This window comes from Macrobrachium rosenbergii, chromosome 54, assembly GCF_040412425.1.
Source record: "Macrobrachium rosenbergii isolate ZJJX-2024 chromosome 54, ASM4041242v1, whole genome shotgun sequence".
NCBI classification, from domain to species: Eukaryota; Metazoa; Arthropoda; class Malacostraca; order Decapoda; family Palaemonidae; genus Macrobrachium; species Macrobrachium rosenbergii.
The window spans coordinates 48,033,599-48,054,526 of record NC_089794.1 but is presented as its reverse complement, the minus strand read 5'-3'; the positions used below and the strand labels follow the sequence as shown (position 1 = coordinate 48,054,526).

Here is a 20,928-nt window from a genome sequence, read left to right as displayed (position 1 = left end):
TCCTTCCCTTGGGTTCCGCCGTTTTTATTTCTGGCGTTCCTTGTGGTAAGGGTCCCGTTGATTCAACTCTCTCGTTCCGCCGGAGTTTTCCGGCAGTCGAGAGACTTTTTGCTTACCATGTGTTTGCTACTGCTCTCCGGCGGCTTAACCCCGCCGTCGGGTTGAGATATTTACTTTAATTTTATATCAGTCCGTTGATCCTTCCCTTAGGTTCTGCCGTTTTTATTACTGGCGTTCCTGGTGGTGAGAGTCCCGTTGATTCATCTCTCGTTCCGCCGGAAAATTCCGCAGTCGGGAGGCGGTGCTACCATATGTTTGTTACTGGCCCCGGCGGCTTAACCCATACCGTCCGGGTTGATTGTTTACTTTAAGTTTCTTTGCTTAGTAGGTCCGTCTCTGACGGGGTTTTTCATTCCACCGGAGTTCTCCGGTAGCATGGTATGAAAATACTTATCCCTACATAGTTCAAGTTTCTTAGAGTGGTAGATTCATGTACTTTTCACACTTACAGACTGTTCGTTGTGAGGAGCCCGGATGTGCCGCCATCCTCCACCAACCCTAACGGGCATGTGGTGTGTCGGACTTATGCTGGCTGTGCAGTCCGGCTTGATGACTTGATCGTCTGGCATCCGGACGGCTGTGAGGTTTGCTTCGCATCGTATGGATGTATCCAGGACGAGTCGGTAAGCTAATTACTTCCACTTTACCACATTAGTCACAGTTTATTATTTGGTCACATTTGGCTCTTATATAAACACGGTATTAGCCCTTCTTTGACACTCTGCTCCCTTTCAGGTTGACGAGTCCTTCAAGAAAGAGGCCTTGGGGTCTCTCCGCGCCTGGGTAGCTGGGTTCGGGAGGAATGTCCCGTCGGGGAAACCCTATATCCTCGATGAAAAGCTGAGGGACCTGCTTTATCCCAGCGCCCGGATCACTGCGGCCGTACCATCTGATATGGCCGCACCTATCATCAAGCAGATCCGGGCCGCGACCCAGCCCCTGCAAGGGGACCCCCTACACTCGGGGGATTACGGAGTCGTCGCTGCGCTCGACCTGGACCTCGAGCCGATGGTCACCAAGCAGGACCAGGGGGTAGGTATTGAGGTAAGTGAGGCAGTGGGGGCGGGCACCCCCCTTAATCCCCCTCCTTCATCATCCTCTTCCTTTCAGGCCTTCACTAAACCTGCTATCTTGAGGGACAGAGTTCAGTCTACTGTCCCCAAGTTGAAGTCGTCGTTGAAGGCGAAGGGCTACAAGTCCTCGTCTTCACGAAAAGCCTCTCCTTTCCCCCCGTCGAAGCCAAAGGGTGCTGACCCTTTGCCTTCCGGGAGCAAACTGAGTACCCCGGGCAAAGGAGCGAATAGATGGGCGACCAAGTCCAGCCCTCCTCGCCAGCCTGCCTTTGACCCGGAGGCGTTTGCGGGGATGTTGTTGCAGAGGTTCTCCACGGAGGTAGACACTAAACTAGATAAGCTTACTGAGAAGCTTCAAGATCATGAGAAGCTGATCGCTGATTTGTCGCGCTCCGGTGGTGCCGGGGTGCACTATCAGTTCCCCGACACCGCTGCCCTCCCTCCTTTTGACGTAAGGAACCCATGGCGGGTTGCTCTTCGTGCTGTCCAGCATGAAGACACCTTGACCATTGAAGGCCTGGGTACCAGGCGTCTAGAAGAACTGGAGTTCTTCCCAGCTGATCTCTTGCCCCCCTACCCAGGTTTCGTTAGGCTGACGGAGGAAGCCTGGGTACGCTCAATTGAGGTCCCTACGGAGACAGTGATTTTCCCTAGGGATCAGGCACAATCTGTTCTCCTGCGCACTTTTACCGGGTGGCAGGCGGAGGACACGGAGTTGACCCCCTTCAAGGGCAACTTCAATATGTTTTCTCTTGGTGGTAGGCTACCCACTCCCTGCCTGAACAAAGTTGCTATCGCAACCGCTCAGGCTTGCTTGGAAGGCAAACCCTTGCCTCAGCTCCGGGAATTAGACCCTACATCTCTAATCTTCCCGAGGGTGACGAAGAACGTTCTGGAAGAACAAACCAGTTCTCCAGCTCCTAAGCACATTTGAGTTCTGTCGGGCCGGTAAACTTGGAAGCGACCGCCACCTCCTTTTCAGATTGTTTCAGGTTCTGACTAAATCCCTGTTAGCAAACCAGTTCAGAGCAAAGATGAACAGTTCATCTCCTCAGCTGCCACTATTCGTCTTGAGCCTCAGGCTCCTGGGAAACCAACCTTTTCCCCAGACTGAAATCTCCGTGTCCTGAGCGAAGCAACCAGGGCCAACCAGAGTCTGCACTCCCGAACTATCTCCGCTCTTAAGCGGAGACCTCCAGTTTAGCCTGTACAGGAAGCAGGAGACCCCAACATCAGGCGGTTGTTCAGGCAGTCCCGCTTCAGAGGAACCATTGTTTCAGGTTCTGACTAAATCCCTGTTAGCCTTAATAGTTTCACCCCTTCAGACCAGCCTAAAAGTGGCCACGTGAAAGCAAACCTTTACTTCCTTCAGAGACCAGTTAGGTGGGTGAACACCTTTACTGGTTCAGTGGTCCCCCTGGACACACAGTATCGTGTCCAAAGGTCTGGGTTGGAACTGGATCAGGGACCCCCTCCCATGACCAGATTTTACCATCCTTCCTCCAAAAGCCCTACAGGTCTTGATGACGGAACTACTCAATAAATGAGCTATAAAGGAAGTGAGGCACCTCAAGTTTCAAGGCAGGCTTTTCACTGTCCCCAAGAAAGTTTCCGGCCAGCAAATAGTGATTCTAGATGACCGAGTTCCTGGGGTCGTTCGGCTTTCAATTGAACAAGGAAAAGTCCCGCCAGACTCTGGAGTCTCGGTTTTAGTGGCTGGGTCTCAAGTGGGACCTAACCTCGTACAGGTTATCTCTTCCGCCGGCCAAGCGGAAGGAAATCTAATTCTACCAGAAAGTCTCTGAAAGTAACCTTCCGCAGGACTTAAGAGAGGTTTCTCGGCCCTCTTAAGTTTGCTTCAGTGACAGACCTGCTCTTAAAAGCGAGATTAAAGACATCAGATTCAGAGACAGAGTCCCTCATCCCCTCAAATCCTGGAAAGTAGGCTCCGCCCGTGGTCCACATCCAGGGTCTCTCGAAGCCTGTTCCACTTCAATTCCCCCTTCCGGCTCTGGTAATCCACTCAGACGCTTCTTTAAGCGGCTGGGGAGGTTATTCACCACAACGAAAAGTCTAAGGGATATGGTCTACAATGTTCCAACAGTTTCATATAAACACCTTGGAAGCTGTGGCAGTGTTTCTAATTCTCAAGAAACTCCGCCCCGCCGGCCAGTTTCACATCAGGCTGGTGTTGGGCAGCGCAGTGGTGGTTCATTGCTTCAACAGGGGCAGCTCCAAATCAGGTCGCGTTAACCAGGTGGTGGTAGCTACCTTCTCCCTGGCGAACAAGCACGGCTGGCATTTGTCAGCCACCCACCTATCGGGGGTGCGGAACATAGTGGCGGTCTCCCTGTCCAGGACTACTCCATTGGAGGCGGAGTGGTCTCTGGGCGGGGAATCGTTCAATTGAATTTGCCGCCGGGTTCCAGGGCTCCAGGTGGATCTGTTCGCTGCAAAGAACAATTACAAGCTTCCCTGATATGTGGCTCCCAACCCGGACCCCCAGACCTTTGCCACAGATGCGATGTCCATAGTTTGGAACTGTTGGGAGAAGGTGTACTTGTTTCCCCCAATAAACATGTTGTTGAAAGTACTGCACAAACTCAGGTCATTCAAGGGCCATCTAGCTCTGGTAGCCCCTTATTGGCCAAAGAGCAACTGGTTCCCTCTGCTCCAGGAACTCAATTTGCGGTGTCATCAGATACCCAAATCCAGTCTGACCCAAGTAGTACAAACAAAGGCTGTGTCTGCTTTCTTAAGAATTCAGAATGCCCGGGCTTTACGGACCTTATTAAGTTTGCTGCAAAAAAAAAAAAAAAGGGAGCAAACATTGACCCCGTCAACACTCTGTTTCTAGAATCTGATAAGGGAGATTCTACTCTCAGAAAGTATGATTCATAGCAGCAAAGAACTAACATCCTTCTTGAAGGCATCTGAAGCTCAAACTGTGGCTACTAACCTAACGGTTACTTTCTTTAGATCATTGTTTGAAAAATGCCTGCCTCCCACTATTACTACAGCTAAATCAGCCACTATTGATGTAGCTAAATCAGCCTTAAAGTAGGTATTTCTGATTAGCTTAGCTTCAGTTGCCAGAATTTCAAAGCTATTGGCTCTCGCTAGAGGTGATGATCATGTTGATTTCCTTAATATCCCATCCGGAGAAGTCCTCCTTTCCCTGATCATAGGTTCCTAGCTAAAAATGAAGACCCTAAGGAAAGGTGGTCCCCCTAGAAGGTGGTGTCTCTCCCTCAGGACCAATCCTTATGTCCATTATATACCTTAAAGTCTTATCTACAAAGAGCTCCACAGTATAAGTCAGGTCCTCTTTTTATCAGGGAGAAGGGTGGAACTCTTTCGTTGAGTCCCAAAGGTTCATGATGTCCGTGCAGTGGCTACCTTTACTATCTATTTTCATAATATGAATTTTGCTTAACTTACCGAGTATATGGGATAGAAATCACCTCTAGCGTTTAAACCACTATTTAAAATCACTCGAAGCCCTGAAATTTTCTGCGGTGGCTGTGGGGAGTGTCATCTCCTCACCTTAATTATCCTTATCCTTTCGTTTCCCCCCCCCCACCCACCTGCCTCATTTATTTCTCTGCCTGCCTTTCTGGTTTAATCATGCCTCACTGCCTTGCTCCTCATAATCGATACTAGTATTCCCTGGTTATTATCTGTCTTGTTGGTCGGATTTTGATATGCTGTGAGTTTAGATTAAGGTAGAAGTACTGGAGCAGTTTTTATTTTGTTTCATGTACCTCAATTCCTGATTTTGTATATATCTCATTGTTCTTAGATTTAAGTTTGTATTTCATGTTTATACTATTATGTTAAGGGGGTCTTTTATTCACCCCTAATTACATTGTAATTTTATCATTCCACTATGTTCTTAGACTTAAGTTTACATATTCATTGTCTTTATACAATTGGGTGTGTGTTGTTGTCTTTATACAATTATTAAATCTAATTTTCCTTGGTGAGATATCGTAATGAAATCTATTTTTTCATAGCATGTGTTTTTGTTCTGATCACCTTTTGTTTTCTGTTGTAGCTTTGCAGTCTTGGCATGATTCTCTGTCACTATTTCACCGGCTGACACGGGGCTGAGCTCAGAAAAGGGATTTTGACAAAGGAAAAATCTATTTCTGAGGGAGGCCCCGTGTCACCCGGTGACCCTCCCAGAAGCAGGTTTGTCCCCCCTACTTGTTCATGCCAAGCCTGGGGGTGGTGCTAGTCTGGAATGAGTTCAGATGGCGCTGGAGTCGCCACATGGCGGGCGGGTGAGCATGGGCGCTGGTACGGCCCCTCGCTCTTCCCGGGGATCTTGACATGGGGATGTCTATCGAGTGTGGCTCTGTGGTTGTGATTTTTTCACTCACCCTCGGTTATACCAACGTCTTCATTAGAAGACGCTCGATCTGGGGGTAGTAACTCCAGCATTCCTGAAAGCTTTTTTCTCTAGTATATTTAGCAATATTTATACCTAGAAATTCGAGTTAGAATGGAATTTCACCGGGTGACACGGGGCCTCCCTCAGAAATAGGTTTTTCCTTTGTCAAAATCCCTTTATTGGCCTATGCAGTAATTTAGACCAAATAGCCTAGGATTAGATATAAATAGTATCCTAGGCTTAATAAACTGATAACCTGGTTTTGCAACTTGTAGCCAATTTGTTAGCCTACATATTAGTGGGGTTATTATGCACCCTGTATCCTTAAAGGTGATATAAACCTAGACCAGGCAGTAGCCTAACTAGATTAAGTAGGAACCCCATATTTAGGGAATACCCCACTGTTAGTCTAAAACAGGAGTTCAGATTAAATAAACCAGAGGCCAAATATCAGATAAAAGGGTAATCTTGGCCAGGTAAAAAAGCAAACTAGATTTTAAGAGGGTTTTTTCGTGTATAGTTATATCTTTAAGTATGATTTAAATAAGCCTAGAATAGGCTAAGCGAGAACCCTCTAAGAAATCCTCTGTTAGCCTAAAGTAGATTATGTTAGAACATTAACCTAAGCCATATAAAACAGTAGCTTGGGTTAGATAAACAAATTAGTTTATAGCAGTTAACCTGAATGGCATGACATTAAAAATTAAGTTTCACATCGCCCCTGTAAAAGGACTAACTGTATAGTACAGTAATACAGCTATGTACTGGTGTCAAAATTAACCTAAATCTTAGTGTTTAAGCTGGTAAATAAAAAATATTTCAGCTACAATCTTGTAATCAACTTAGCCTGTAATATCGAATATACTATCTATATAAGGATTACAGACAATTAGTATTAACTACTTTCTAATAACAACTTGTGTTTTATTACTACAGGGCTGCCATTATGCAGGACCCTCAGCTCAAGTGTTCCGCAGGAAATTGCTCAGTTCGTTTTTCTTTTTTTGCAAAAAACAAGTAAAATATGGTTGGTCACCAGATATGTGCAAAATCTGTAGTGTGCTCCTGGCAACAAGTTTTAAGGACGAAACAGCCCATTTTAAGCTGTCTCAATGGGCCCTAGGGTTCAGTAGGGGTGAGGAAGGGGGAGATTATATCTTTCCGGGAGAACTCCAGCAGCAGATACGTAACCCTTTTTCAGAATAAGATCTATGTTTGGGCCAAAACCCAGAAATATCAGTCCCCAGTACCTCCCAGGTTAACCCTGTGGAGGAAGCGGAGGAATCTTTACATCGGGGTGACATCCCTACTAATGGACATGAAGTGGACATTGCCACTGAAGTGGCCCTGCTGAACCCAGAAGGATCAGGGACACAAATTTCAGCTGTACATGGGAGAAACTTTCCAGAAGGAAATCTATCCCCCATGCAGCTATCAGATGCTGAAGAGGATCTTTCACTCAAAAGGGATACTAGGATCCACCTAACCCCGACTGAAACGACTACATTATCAAAGGGGTATAGTAACTCACCCAGGACTTCTGCACCTTGCTTAACAGGCATTTACACTTCAGTTGTTGAAGCTCAGTCAGATTGCACAAGCTCCCCAAAAAGGGTTACACAATTTGTGACATTTGATCAATTCCATAAGGAAATTATGAGTAACATCAAAGATGTCCTTGCCACAGAATGGCAATATATAAGGGACAAGGTACATGGTTCCAAAAAGGAAATTAGGTCAGTCCTGCACACCCCAAAGTGTAAAAGTTCTGCTTCCTGTAACCGAAAAGTGAGAGTGGATACAAATTCTGCCCAAACAAGGTCTAATGTTTGAATTCCAACTGGAAACAACAAAATGGCCAATTGGGACTACAAAACTTCAGATCAAAACATAATAGGGGCTCCAATACTCACCCCTGATGATATTGATAATCCTTGGCGAGATGCCTCAGTGTGCATTTTCTCTCCTGATTGTAAGTATCTAATTAATGAGAGAAAACCATGATCGATGTTGTGCATGTAGAGTTTAGAGACAGGGCACCATTTCCTAATACAGAATGGCACCTGGTACCACCTTCAGCAGACATTGAGAAACCACTAAAAGAAATGGTTCTCTACCTGTGCCTATAGCATTTAAAGCTATAGAAGACACCCTTTACCAGGTCAGAGGAAGATGGGTCTCTACTGCTATTTTGGATAAGACCCAAATTGCTCACCGAGTAGCCCTAGCCTTCTGTCCCTTCATTTTTAAACATAAATCATGTGAAGGCAGATTTTCAAAATGTTATAATGACTAGAAAATAAGACAATGGCAGAATTAAAGCCATTTGCATCAGTCATCCCAGTTTCAGAAGGGGCGTTCCATTCCGACGCCACGTCATAAGCCGAAAATCGTCGTAAGCTGGAACGACACAAGAAAAATGTATAAAAATGAGAAATAAAGGTGTGAAAGCCTTACTTTTAATCTTCTAGGTATACTGCACATTGTTTGATGTTTAACCTACATTCTGATGTGGGGCAAAAACTTCATATTGTAGCCCACTGGTGGTTCTAGAATGTAAAAATTTACAATTGCTAGTGTACAGAATGCTGTATTGTACAGTCCTGTATGCAATAAGGTAGAGTATACAGCAGTAAAATACATTTTGTTATACAGTAAAATAAATGTCAAATACAGGTGTACTGTAATATACAGTAAACCCCCCATATTCGCCTTCTCATGATTTGCAGACTCACGCATTCGCAGGTCTCTGTGTAGAACATATCTACCCATTATTTGCGGAAAATTCGCCCATTCACGGTATTTTTCGCTGAGAAATATTCACTAATTGCTGTATTTTCATATAATTTTCATGAATAAATGCACTTTTTGTGATAAAACTATTAAAATACTCAGGTGTAAGCATTTTTACAGGGTTTTTCTTGTTTAAATTATCAAAATGGGCAGTTCTAAGTGTGTTTAGAGGGGTTTTAAGTATTCACGGATTTTAGCTATTTGCAGGGGGTGTGGTACGCTTCCCCTGCGAATACAGGGGGTTCACTGTATACCAAATATATGCTGAAGGTGGTACCAGATGCCATTCTGTATTAGGAAATGGTGCCCTGTCTCTAACTCTACATGCACAACATCGATCATGGTTTTCTCTCATTAATTAGATACTTACAATCAGGAGAGAAAATGTACATTGAGGCATCTCGCCAAGGATTATCAGTGTCAACAGGGGTGTGTATTGGAGCCCCTATTATGTTTTGATCTGAAGTTTTGTAGTCCCAATTGGCCATTTTGTTGTTTCCAGTTGGAATTCAAACATTAGACCTTGTTTGGGCAGAATTTGTATCCACTCTCACTTTTCGGTTACAGGAAGCAGAACTTTTACACTTTGGGGTGTGCAGGACTGACCTAATTTCCTTTTTGGAATCATGTACCTTGTCCCTTATATATTGCCATTCTGTGGCAAGGGCATCTTTGATGTTACTCATAATTTCCTTATGGAATTGATCAAATGTCACAAATTGTGTAACCCTTTTTGGGGAGCTTGTGCAATCTGACTCAGTGAGGTCCTCCAATGACAAGTTTCCATAGGGTGCAAGCAGCTGGGTGACATCCTCAGCTTCCACCTCCAATTGTAGCTTCTTTCTTAGCCCAACGATTTTCCTTGTCACAGTCTCCACATCCTCTGCCCTCCCAAACCTCTCAAAACTAGTTACAAACTGCGGATGCGGTTTCTTCCAGGCCCCATTCAAAGTTGTCTTCTTTAACCTCTTCCCAAGCGCCTGCAAAATTCTTAACAGCATCTGCAATGTTGTAGCCCTTCCAAAATTGCTTCAGAGTCAACTCCTTCTTACTTCGACATCTCTCAAAGCACAGCGTATTGTCCTCCTAAGGTAGTATGCCTTGAAGTTAGAAATGACTCCCTGATCCATCGGCTGTATAAGCAATGTAGTATTTGGAGGAAGATACACCACCTGTACATTACGGTTCATATCACTCAAACTCTGAGGGTAACCAAGAGCATTGTCTAAAACAAGCAGGACTTTAAACGGCAGACCGTTGAAGGCACAATACCGTTCCACTGGAGGCACGAAGTGATCAGTGAACCAGTCTTCAAAGACCATCAAGGTAACCCAAGCGTTCTTATTGGACTTCCAAATGACAGGGAGTTGACTCTTGAAAATGCCCTTTAAAGCCCTAGGATTTTCTGCAAAAGAAACTAGCAAGAGCTTAAGCTTAAGTTGTCACTAGTGTTGGCCCCAAAGTGTAAAGTCAGTCTCTTCTTACCAACTTTATGGCCTGGTGCTGACTCTTCCTCCTTGGAAAGGTACGTACAGCTTGGCATATGCTTCCAAAATAACCCTGTCTCATCTGCATTAAACTTCTGGTCAGCAGTATAACCACCTTCCCTAATTATTTCAGCCAAACCGGTAGGAAAACTGTCTGTAGCTTCACTATGAGCACTAGCAGTTTCACCTTGTAGCTTAAGGCTGTGCAAATTCGCACGGGCCTTGAAACACTTAAACCAACCTCTACTGGCGGCAAAATCTTCACTGGCACTCCCTTCCCCATTCTTCTTCACTGCTGCCTTATGCAACTCCCTAGTCTTCTCTTGAATCACACTAAGGCTCACTGGAACACGTCATTCTGGTCTTCGAGCCAGGCCAGCAATAACTTCCCGTCTCCACAAGGTTTTGACTTCGTTCCTTGACATTTATTACTGTCTTGAACGTGCTTAAGGATACGTTCCTTGTCCTTTACTATGGTCACGACCATCATCCTACTAAGACCCAGTGCATGACCTATTTCAGTGTTCGTCTCTCCCTTTTCCAAATTCTTGATTACGTCGTACTTGACTTCCATGGTGATGGTCTTCCTCTTCTTCGATGCATTGGCATCAGACGAAGCATTTTGCCATTTTGGAGCCATAGTAAAGGTATGTACAGTAAACCCCCCTTATTCGCAGGGGATGCATACCATACACCCCCGCAAAAAGCTAAAATCCATGAATACTTAAAACCCCTCTAGAAACACTTAGAACTGCCTATTTGGATAGTTCATGCACAAAAAACCTCTAAAATTGCTTATGCCTAAGTATTTTAATAATTTTATCACAGAAAGTGCATTTAGTCATGAAAATGATTTGAAAATACTAATTTTTTAATGAATATTTCTCAGTGAAAATTACCGCGAATGGGCAAATTTTCCATGAATAATGTGTATATACGTTCCATAGAGAAATCCGTGAATAGGTGAGTCATCGAATCGTGAGAACACGAATACGGAGGGTTTACTGTACATAGGAACAGTAAGGCAACAACAACGTAGCAAGAAACAACCTAACACAACAGAGGCAAATGTGTGAGTGGTCTGTTGTTCTGTATTGTTACACGCCTGCGTGAGCGACCCTGTAAGGTCAATGTCTGGTCAACTACATTTACTGTGCACGCTCAGAAACTAGTTCCACTTACGACATGGAGTAAGGAGCCATGTCGAAAAGGCGTCATAACTTCGGAATATGCGCTGTAAACAGAAATGGATTTTTTGATGTTTCAAAAGCGTTGTTAACTCAGAACGTGTGTTGCAACCAGAAACGGATTTTTTGATGAATATATTACAAGTGAGTGGTCTGTTCTTTGGTATTGGTATGTGCGCCTGCATGTGTGACCCAGGAGGGTTGTTGTATGGTCAACTACATCTACTGTACATGCTCGGAAACTAGTTCCTTTTGTAATTTATCAAAAAGCGTTGTAACCTCGGGATGTGTTGTAAACAGAAACAGATTTTTCAACTAATATATTTGAAAAGTGTCGTGAACTTGGAATATTTTAAGCATTCCTTTACATTACTCAAACACTGTCATAAACTGAACATGACTGCCCAAACTGCAAAGGATTTTTTGGATGAATATATTTGAAAAGCATAGTAAGCTCGGAACATCATAAGTCAAGACCGTTGTAGGACTGCCTGTACTCAACAGTTTGGGACCCCAATGAGAAGAATCTCAGAGGGGACAGCCTCAGCAGAATTTAACAACATCTGCTGGGATAAGCCTCCTTGTATTATAACCTTACCACCTTGCTGGAAAACCTTGCCACTAAAAGGCTTCCAGAAGATTCCAGAACAGTTTTTATAACATGGTATGGCCTTCTAGTCATGGATTACAGAACCCCTTTTTATAGGAAGCACTCTATGAACTTTGTAGAATGACACATAAAAGCATGAATGGAGACATTGAAGGGCTCCAACAAGTCACTTCCCTATGTGACTTCATTATTACACTCAAACCCCATCTGTAAGGACCTGTTCAAGAAGTCTGTTGTGGCTCAACTTATCGAGCAAGCTCCCCAACAGAATTGTACAGTGTACACCCTCCTGGGAAAAGGAGAATTCAGGAAACAAAAAATCCAAAACTTCTTTTACCCAACCAAAAAAAGGCTTGCTATGACCAAAAATCATATAAGCCTTCAGTCACCCCCAAAAGTTTTCCTCAGAAACAGGTAGGTGACCAGAAGGGACAACTCCCTACAAAGGGACAACAACAACAACAAGGACATCCTTTTCACAAGGCCCAAAGACCCTCCTATAGCGGAAAAGGAAAAGTAACACCTGGAATGCCTATCAAGGGCAAAGGCAGAGGAAGAGGTGGATACCAATAGAATCCATTCCCGACCATAGTTCTTTGAATTGTATGGTCATTTCTGCATTCAGCGACTCCACAGGGAATGGAAATCTTCCCCTTGGGGACACAGCTTTATAGTCAATGGGCTGGGGTGGAAATGGTCTCATCCACCCCCCCCCTTTAAAGGGGTTCCTCCAAAAACCAGACCCCTCTCTGGAAGATTATGTGCAGAAGGCCCTGTTAAAGGGAGCCATAGAGAAACATGCGTATGTTCACCACCAAGCACGACTCTTGAGTGTCCCCAAAAAGGATTTCTCTGAACGAATAGTGATCCTCGACCTATCAACATTGAAGAAGCACATTGTTTTCCAAAAGTTTCGGATGACTACCACTGCCCAAGTAGGCTTAATCATTCCAATAGGGACCGGAGACAGCTTCTATAGATATGAATGATGCATACTGGCGCATCCTTATTGCCGTTCCCTTCTGCCCCTTCCTAGGGTTCCAAATAACGAAAGATATTTACATGTTCAAAGTCATGCCCTTTGGTCTAAACATTGCCCCAAGAATTTTTACAAAATTAGCAACAGTAGTTGTTCAAGAACTCAGACAAAAAAGTAAACTGGGCTCTCTTAGACGGACGATACATCATGCAAACAGCTGACCATCAGTTATTATTGTCCCCTGGCGCATCATTCCTGGCCAAGAATGAGAATCCTTTAAGAAGGAAATCTATTCTGATAAGAAAATTCACTTTAGCAAACAAAACATTATGCCTGGTTCAAGCACTTAAGGTTCACCTAGATGTCACGGCAAACATCCCAGAAGGGTCCGATTTTCCTACACCCTAGCACAGATAAACCATGCTCTCTACAATGGCTGAGAATAATTTTAGTGTCCTTCAGTCAAAAAGGTAAATCTACACTCCTTTCCTAGGTCACATGATATTAGGAAAGTAAGTACTGTACATCATTGGCCTTCTTCAGAAATGTCTCTTTTGAAGAGGTCTCCTAATGATCCAGGCCCTAGTCACTGGAGACAGCATTCTTAAAACAAAGATTGGAAGGTACTAGGACAAATTTGATTACCCTGTATCAGTAGGTTGTATGGTTAGTCCTAACCCCATAGGCACTGCAGTGGAAAACCAGGGATCTTCTTGACAGGTGGGTATGCTAACTATCACTGGGGGAAGGTGCGGCAATGCTCCAACCAAACCCAGCATGCTTAGGCAAGTCACTCTACAACTTCACCCTAAAACATAAGTTTGTGTTTAGTTTCTTGTTCTTTTTTACCAAAGAATAAAGAGTGGGGCTTAAACTTGTGGCTTGACCATGGACCAGAAAGGTTTTTCTTTTGGTTTTTGGGGTTAAAATTTGAGACCTTAAGGCTTTTTGTCACCTTTCAATTTCTTTGTAAAGCTCCTTTAGGATGAAACAAGCAACTACGCTATCAAAAACAGGTTTTGACGTAGGAAAACCTATTTTTGTAGTGGCTGTTGAGTCCTCAAACCCTCCCACTTCCCTGACGAAAAGGCATGGGATTTGGGCGAGGGATCATCCTGCACTGATCAACAGAAAGTAATCACTTCTTGGTTTCCATGCCAGTCTGTTTGTCTAACCCTGTAAATGGCAGACTGGTGTACATGAATCAAAACAACCTCTTCTTATAATGTTTGCAATGGATAGAGCTGGGTACAGCTTTGCTGTAAGATAAAGAAAAGTGCCCTCTTATCTTTGAGTCCATTACACTACTAAACCTTGTGTCATAGCCTTTATCGTTATCCTTTCAATTTGGTCTCTTTCTTACAAGACCAACTAAAAGAGAATTCTTTGATATTAGTTTGGTCACCATGGAACTCTGGTAGACCCATGGAAAGTAACTCATTGAGGACTCAACAGTGACTACTAAAAGTAGCTTTTTCCCACGTCAAAATGTATTTTTTTAAACATCTAACTTACCTGGTAGTTATATATATAGCTTAAGTCCCTGACGTCACGGCAGAATTTCAAAACTCGCGGCAATCGCCGGTCGGTAGTTAGGTGAACCACCTGTGCGCCCTCTACCCAGGTACCTGGAACCATTCCAACTATTCCTCAGATCTTCCCTGCCGTCGTGCCGGTAACATCGTTGGAATTTCGCTCATAGCCCGTGTTTTTTTGCAGCTTATTTTGGTGAAGTACACTTTGGCTTTGGCTTTCGCTTGTTCGCTTTTGATTTTCTTATAACATATCTATCTTTTGGATTTGTCGGGACTCGGATCCCCACTCAGAAGAGCCAAAGAGCCAAGTACTATGTCTCACTCTTTTGATATAACCAGGGAATAGTTAATTCTTTTCCCTTGCTAATTACCCTATTCATCCTTCTCCCGTAGTGGTAGTCTCTGAACCCCCTACTGAAACAGGTAAGGACCCAACACTTAAAGGTATGATGGCTTCCATTCAGGCCCTGGCCCAACAGGTAAAATCCCTCACAGAAGACAGGGATAATATGTGGTCAACAATGAGAGATCTAAAGAATACAAGTGTTAGTGCGTTGTTAGTGCAAGTGCAGTGGAGGGTGCGACCGCTCGGACCTGTCGTGCTCCTAGCCCTAGACCTCTTCCAAGCTCCCCAACCCCTGGGAGAATGAAAGTCGACAGGCTAAGGGAGGCGAGAGGTTTTAGCTCCCGAGCGATCGTCCCCTCGAGCGTTCCTGTTGACGCTTCCCAGGACGCCACCCTGCGCCATAGGAAAGGCGAGGTTAAAGTTGTTTTTCGTCCACCGGTTGCAACGCAGTCCCCATCACAGAGGTAACTCTGGACACGGGATGCACTTCTCAAGCGTCAGGTTTTGTCCAGAAACGGAACACCACAAACGCCAGGACTCCAGGAGAAGCTGGAGGCGCCAGGGCGCCAGGGCAGTGGCTGGACGCCAGGACGTCAAGCTTCGAAGCTGGGCGCCAGGACGTCAGCGTCGAGAAGCTGGACGCCAGGACGTCAAGCGTCGAGAAGCTGGACGCCAGGACGTCAAGCGTTGAGAAGCTGGACGCCAGGACGTCAAGAGTCGAGAAGCTGGACGCCAGGACCAAAAGTGTCAATCAGCAGGGCGTATATATAACTAACCGGACGAAGAGAAACACGAAGAGAATCACCCTCGTCGGACTTAAAGAATCTGATGTCGGACACGGAACTTTTTCCAGAGAACTTTGTACCAGCTGCCCTCGATCTCCCCATTCTCAATTTACTTTAGGGAAGACTTACAAGAAGACAGCATTTACAAAGATGATTATGTCTAATCTTCCAAACGAGCATTGAAAACCATGCAGGATTGATGGCCACTAAGAAAGATCAAGGCCGAACCGTGTTCTCTTTCCCCTGGCCAGACTAGCCTCCAGATCGAAATTTTCGGTAATTTTTCCAGACTGGAGAACCTCTTGACCTGGGAGTTCCTGCCTCATCCCAGGGGACTTTCTCTCTCGTGGGCGCCTAAGACAGCCGCGTAATGGATACTTGAAAGGCGAAACAATTTTGGCCCCATTGGAGATGGATCACCTCCTCAAGGGCATCTTCAGGGCCTTTGAGGTCTTTAACTTCTTGGACTGGAACCTGGGAGCCTTGGGGAAGAAGATGGAAGACTTTCAGAACGCTGGCACAGAGGAGCTTATTCACCTCATGTCCTGTATGCATAAAGCTATCAGAGATGGTGCCAACGAACTAGCGGCTCTTTTTTCAGCAGGCATCTTGAAGAAAAGAGCCCTTCTTTGTTCATTTTTGTCTAATGGGGTCACGCCCATTCAGAAGTCGGAACTTCTTTATGCTCCACTATCATCGCATCTGTTCCCACAGGAAATAGTTAAAGATTTTACTTCATCCTTAGCACAAAAAACCACACGAGATCTTAATATCTAAGACAGCGAGGAAAGTGCTCCCAGCGACTTTCACGCAGAAGCATAAAGGAGAAGCTCCTGTGACTCAGCCCTTTCGTGGAAAGTCATTCAGTCCAAATACGAGACCCGCTGGTGAAAGATCAACAAGGAGAGGCTACAGGCAAGGAAGAGCCAGAGTCTGACGTGAAGCACCTTCAGACAGCAGTAGGAGCCAGACTGTCCAACTTCTGGCAAGTGTGGGAGAAAAGAGGAGCGGACCTATGGTCCATTCAGTTACTCAAAGAGGGGTACAAGGTCCCTTTCCTGAGGAGACCCCCCTCTAGCAGCAAGACCAATAGACCTTTCTGCAAAATGCAATGACAGAACCAAGGCAAAGGCTCTACAACAACAAGTGTCTATGATGTGGCAAAAGGAGGCCATAGAGAGAGTTCAAGATCCGAAATCCCCAGGATTCTACAATCGGTTATTCCTGGTCCCCAAATGCTCGGGGGGGTTGGAGACCGGTGCTAGACGTGAGTGCACTCAACCTTTTTGTGCAGAAAACAAAATTCACTATGGAAACGACAAAATCGGTTCTAGCAGCGGTCAGACAGCACGACTGGATGGTCTCACTAGACCTCCAGGATGCGTACTTTCACACCCCCATTCACCCGAACTCCAAGAAATATCTGAGGTTCGTCCACAGGGGAAAGGTATTCCAGTTTCGGGCTCTCTGTTTCGGCCTAAGCAGACGGGGCTGGCGTCTGGTGTCGGAGTCGAGACCTCTCAAGAGGAAGTTAGCCCCTATTGAGGGACGTCATGATGAGACTTCACAGGTTCCAGGTTGTAGCCTCTGGAGCAGCCCGGAGCTCTTCCCTTCCAGCTCCGAGGGTAGCTCTCCTACTAAGAGCAAACGTAGACAGTCCTGTTCAGTCAGGACGCCAGGCAGCAAGAGTGTGGTGGATGCTGTACTGCCTTCCGTACATCCTCCTCCTCCTCCTTCGGATTGGTACTCGTCTGCTGAACCCTCTCCACGATCCATTATTGACGATGAGGAGGAAGTAATTCCCATAGTTGAGGCTTCCCCAGCCTGTCCCCAGCAGCAGGAAGCCCCGCAGATAGCTTTACTGCAAAATATGCAGCAGACTTTGTCTTCTCTGGTGCAAGCGTGGCAACCAGGCAGAGAGAAGAAGGATAACAGACGTCCAACTAAAGCTTCTAGACGTCCAGAGGTTCAAGACGCTGAACGTAGTGAAAATGAAACTCTAGACGCGGGATGCACTGGCGTCAAGCGTCTAGGAATGAAACACCATGACGGCAAGCGTTAAGGAGCTGGACTCCAAGACGTCAAGCGTCAAGGCATTGGACGTCAGGACGTCAGGCATCAAGATGTTGGAAGCCAAGATGTGGAGGTAGCTCAGGATGCAGGATGCACTGGCGTCAAACGTCTAGCACAGATTTTCACAAGGATGATGACCAATGTAGCAGGTTTTTTCTTCACACGAGAGGCATCAGAATCTCCTTGTACTTAGACGACTGGCTCCTCAGAGCTCCTTCCCGCACACGCTGCCTGGAGGATCTTCAGACCACGATTCAGTTATCGGAGGAATTAGGTCTACTGATAAACAGAGAGAAATCTCAGCTGATCCCATCCCAAGAGGTTCTGTACCTTGGGATGAAGATTCAGAGTCAGGATTTTCGGGCTTATCCGTCTGTTGCAAGGACGGGACAAGCCTTAAGAAAACTTCAGGACTTTCTAAAGAGACAAACATGCTCGGCGAGGGAATGGATGAGTCTGCTGGGGGCCCTTTCCTCGCTAGAACAGTTTGTCTCCTTGGGAAGACTGAATCTACGCCCGTTACAGTTTTCTTCTGAATCAGAACTGGGACAAGGAGATAGAACTAGAGACCAAGTGCATCCCCATTTCGGAACAATAAGGCCGTATTTAGTGGTGGCACGACCCCGTCAAGCTCCAGGAGGGCTTTTCTCTACATCCGAGGAACCCAGACCTAGTGTTGTTCTCCGACGCGTCGGACTCAGGATGGGGAGCAACACTAGGGAAAGAACAAGTCTCGGGCTCCTGGACCAGAGAGCAGGCGAAGTGACACATCAACCAGAAGGAACTAACTGCAATCCTTCTAGCTCTCAGGGAGTTTGAACACACAGTGGAGAACAGAGAGTGCAGGTCAACGCCTACAACACGACAGCGTTGGCCTACATCAGCAAACAAGGGGCACTCACTCCAGGTCTCTATACGAGACAGCAAGAGAACTTCTTCTCTGGGCAAAGGAGAAGAATGTCAAACTAGTAACCCGCTTTATCCAAGGGGAGAAAAATGTGAGGGCGGACATTCTGAGCAGGAAAAATCAAGTCCTCTCAACAGAATGGACGCTACATCAGGACGTCTGCAGAAGCATGTGGCGACTTTGGGGACGTCCGTACATGGATCTCTTCGCCACAGCACAAACGAAGAGACTGGAAACTTACTGCTCTCCCGTACCAGATTCCGAGGCGACATACATAGACGCGTTCCTGATGGACTGGTCCAACTTGGACGTGTATGCATTTCCCCCTTTCAAGATAATACACAGGGTACTGAAAAGAAAAAATTTGTGTCACACGAGGGTACCAGAATGACCCTTGTGGCCCCTTACTGACCGACAAGAGATTGGTTCACAGAGGTACTGGAATGGATGGTGGACATCCCGAGGAGCCTACCTCAGAGAGTAGATCTACTCAAACAACCCCACTTGGAAAGATATCACCAAAACTTCCAAGCGCTACAAGTAACTGCCTTCGGACTATCGAAAAACTCACAAGAGCTAGAAGTTTTTTCGAAGGAGGCAGCTGGCGCTATCGCAAGAACAAGGAGGTCATCCACCATTAAGGTATTCCAATCCAAGTGGGAGTTATATTTAGAGGATGGTGCAAGGACAACCATGTGTCCTCTTCCAATACCTCTGTAACCCAAAATTGTGGACTTCCTTCTACACCTTAAGAGGAAGCTTAATTTTTCTACCTCTACCATTAAGGGGTATAGGAGCATGCTGGCAGCAGTTTTTAGACATAGAAACTTGGACCTGTAAAACAATAAGGATCTCCAGGACCTACTCAGATTCTTCAAAACTGCCAAGGAGAGAGTAGAGAACTCACCAGCATGGAACCTAGACGAGGTCCTGAGGTTCCTCATGGGGAGTAGGTTCGATCCCTTACAGAGAGCATCTTTAAAGGACCTCACCATGAAAACTCTTTTCTTGGTGAGTTTGGCCACAGTGAAAAGAGTTAGTGAGATACATGCTCTCAGCAAGAATATAGGCTTTAGACGAGGCTAGGCAATCTGCTCACTGCAACTAGGATTCCTTGCAAAAATGAACACCCATCACAACCCTGGCCCAGAGTGTTCGAGATTCCGAATCTGACGGACATCACAGGGGAGGAGAGAGAGAGAATCCTATGCCCGGTAAGGGCTCTAAGGCACTACCTGGATAGGACAAAGGACTTAAGAGGAAATTCAGAAGGGCTTTGGTACTCAGTCAAAAAGCCCTTTGTACAGATGTCGAAGAATGCTCTGTCTTATTTTATCAGACAGTTGATAAAAGAAGCACATATGGAATGTAGCGAGATGGACCACAAGATTCTGAAAGTAAAGACACACGAGGTCAGGGCAGTAGCAACCTCTGTAGCATTTAAACAGAACAGGTCCCGGTAGAGTATCTTGGACACGACCTTCTGGAGAAGCAAGTCAGTATTTGCCTCTCACTATCTAAAACAAGTCCAAACATTATACGAAGACTGCTATACGCTGGGTCCGTTTATAGCATCTAATTCAGTAGTGGGAGAGGGGAATACCCCTACAATCCCATAAACCAATACCCTTTTTCTTACCTTGGAATTGAGAATTTTTATGGTTGTTTGTGAAGACTGGACGCAGTCTTCCGCAATCATTGGGATGAAAGTTCCTTGGTAGCGCCCGGAACAAGGGTATTGAGAGGAGGTCTAGTCACATAGAGGTTATACACCGGTTGACAGCCCCTAGAGATTTTCAGCCCCCTGGGTGGATCGCTGGATCTCTTAAGGAATGCAGACATAATGAGGCAGGAAAACATTGATGTCAGCTTTCTTAACAGGTAGGAACCTTGAGTTGTTTTGCAACTTTAATTATATTACAATTCCAACGATGTTAGCTGTCTCTGACCCTCCACCAAAGGTGTCAATCAGCTATATATATATAACTACCAGGTAAGTTAGATGTTTAAAAATGATATTTTCATAATAAAATAAATTTTTGAACATACTTACCTGGTAGTTATATATAATTGAATTCCCACCCTCCTCCCCTCTAGAGACTAGGGGCATGGAAGATCTGAGGAATAGTTGGAATGGTTCCAGGTACCTGGGTAGAGGGCGCACAGGTGGTTCACCTAACTACTGATCGGCGATTGCCGCGAGTTTTGAAATTCTGCCGTGACGTCAGGGACTTAAGCTATATATATAACTACCAGGTAAGTATGTTCAAAAATTTATTTTATTATGAAAATATCATTTTGAGATTTTATGTTTTACTCTGAAAGAGGTAGGAAGATTCATCTTTTGAAAATTTCTTCTGTATTTAATGTATTCTCAGTGTATTTTTTGGATTTGTTTAATAAACTGTTGTTATAGTCTTCCGTTCACTTCTCACAGAGTACCTCAGAATTGTGGGTGGACATATATGCACCTACAGTGAAGGATGACCTTGCAGTCCATAAAAAGAAGATACAAGAAGTTGAGAGCTGGTTGGTGGAAAGCTTGGCAGGGATGAAGGTATGTATAAGATAACTGCACAGTGATGCAATAGCTGTGGTACTGGTGCTAGTAGCATTAGGTTGTAACAAATGAGAATTCAGTTGATGCAATGTTTATATCCAGATTTTGCTTTTAAAATTATTTTTTCCCTGAAGGAG

At 45.2% G+C, this 20,928-nt stretch overlaps 1 protein-coding gene across 1 annotated transcript in view; it reads left to right on the top strand.

Annotated features, from left to right (window-relative positions):
* Positions 1–20,928, top strand: part of Rad17 (Rad17 checkpoint clamp loader component) — a 237,028-nt gene that overhangs the window by 40,545 nt on the left and 175,555 nt on the right. Inside the window, 1 exon segment of the mRNA XM_067098243.1 lies at positions 20,669–20,788. Within this exon segment, the coding sequence (XP_066954344.1) occupies positions 20,669–20,788 (120 nt within the window).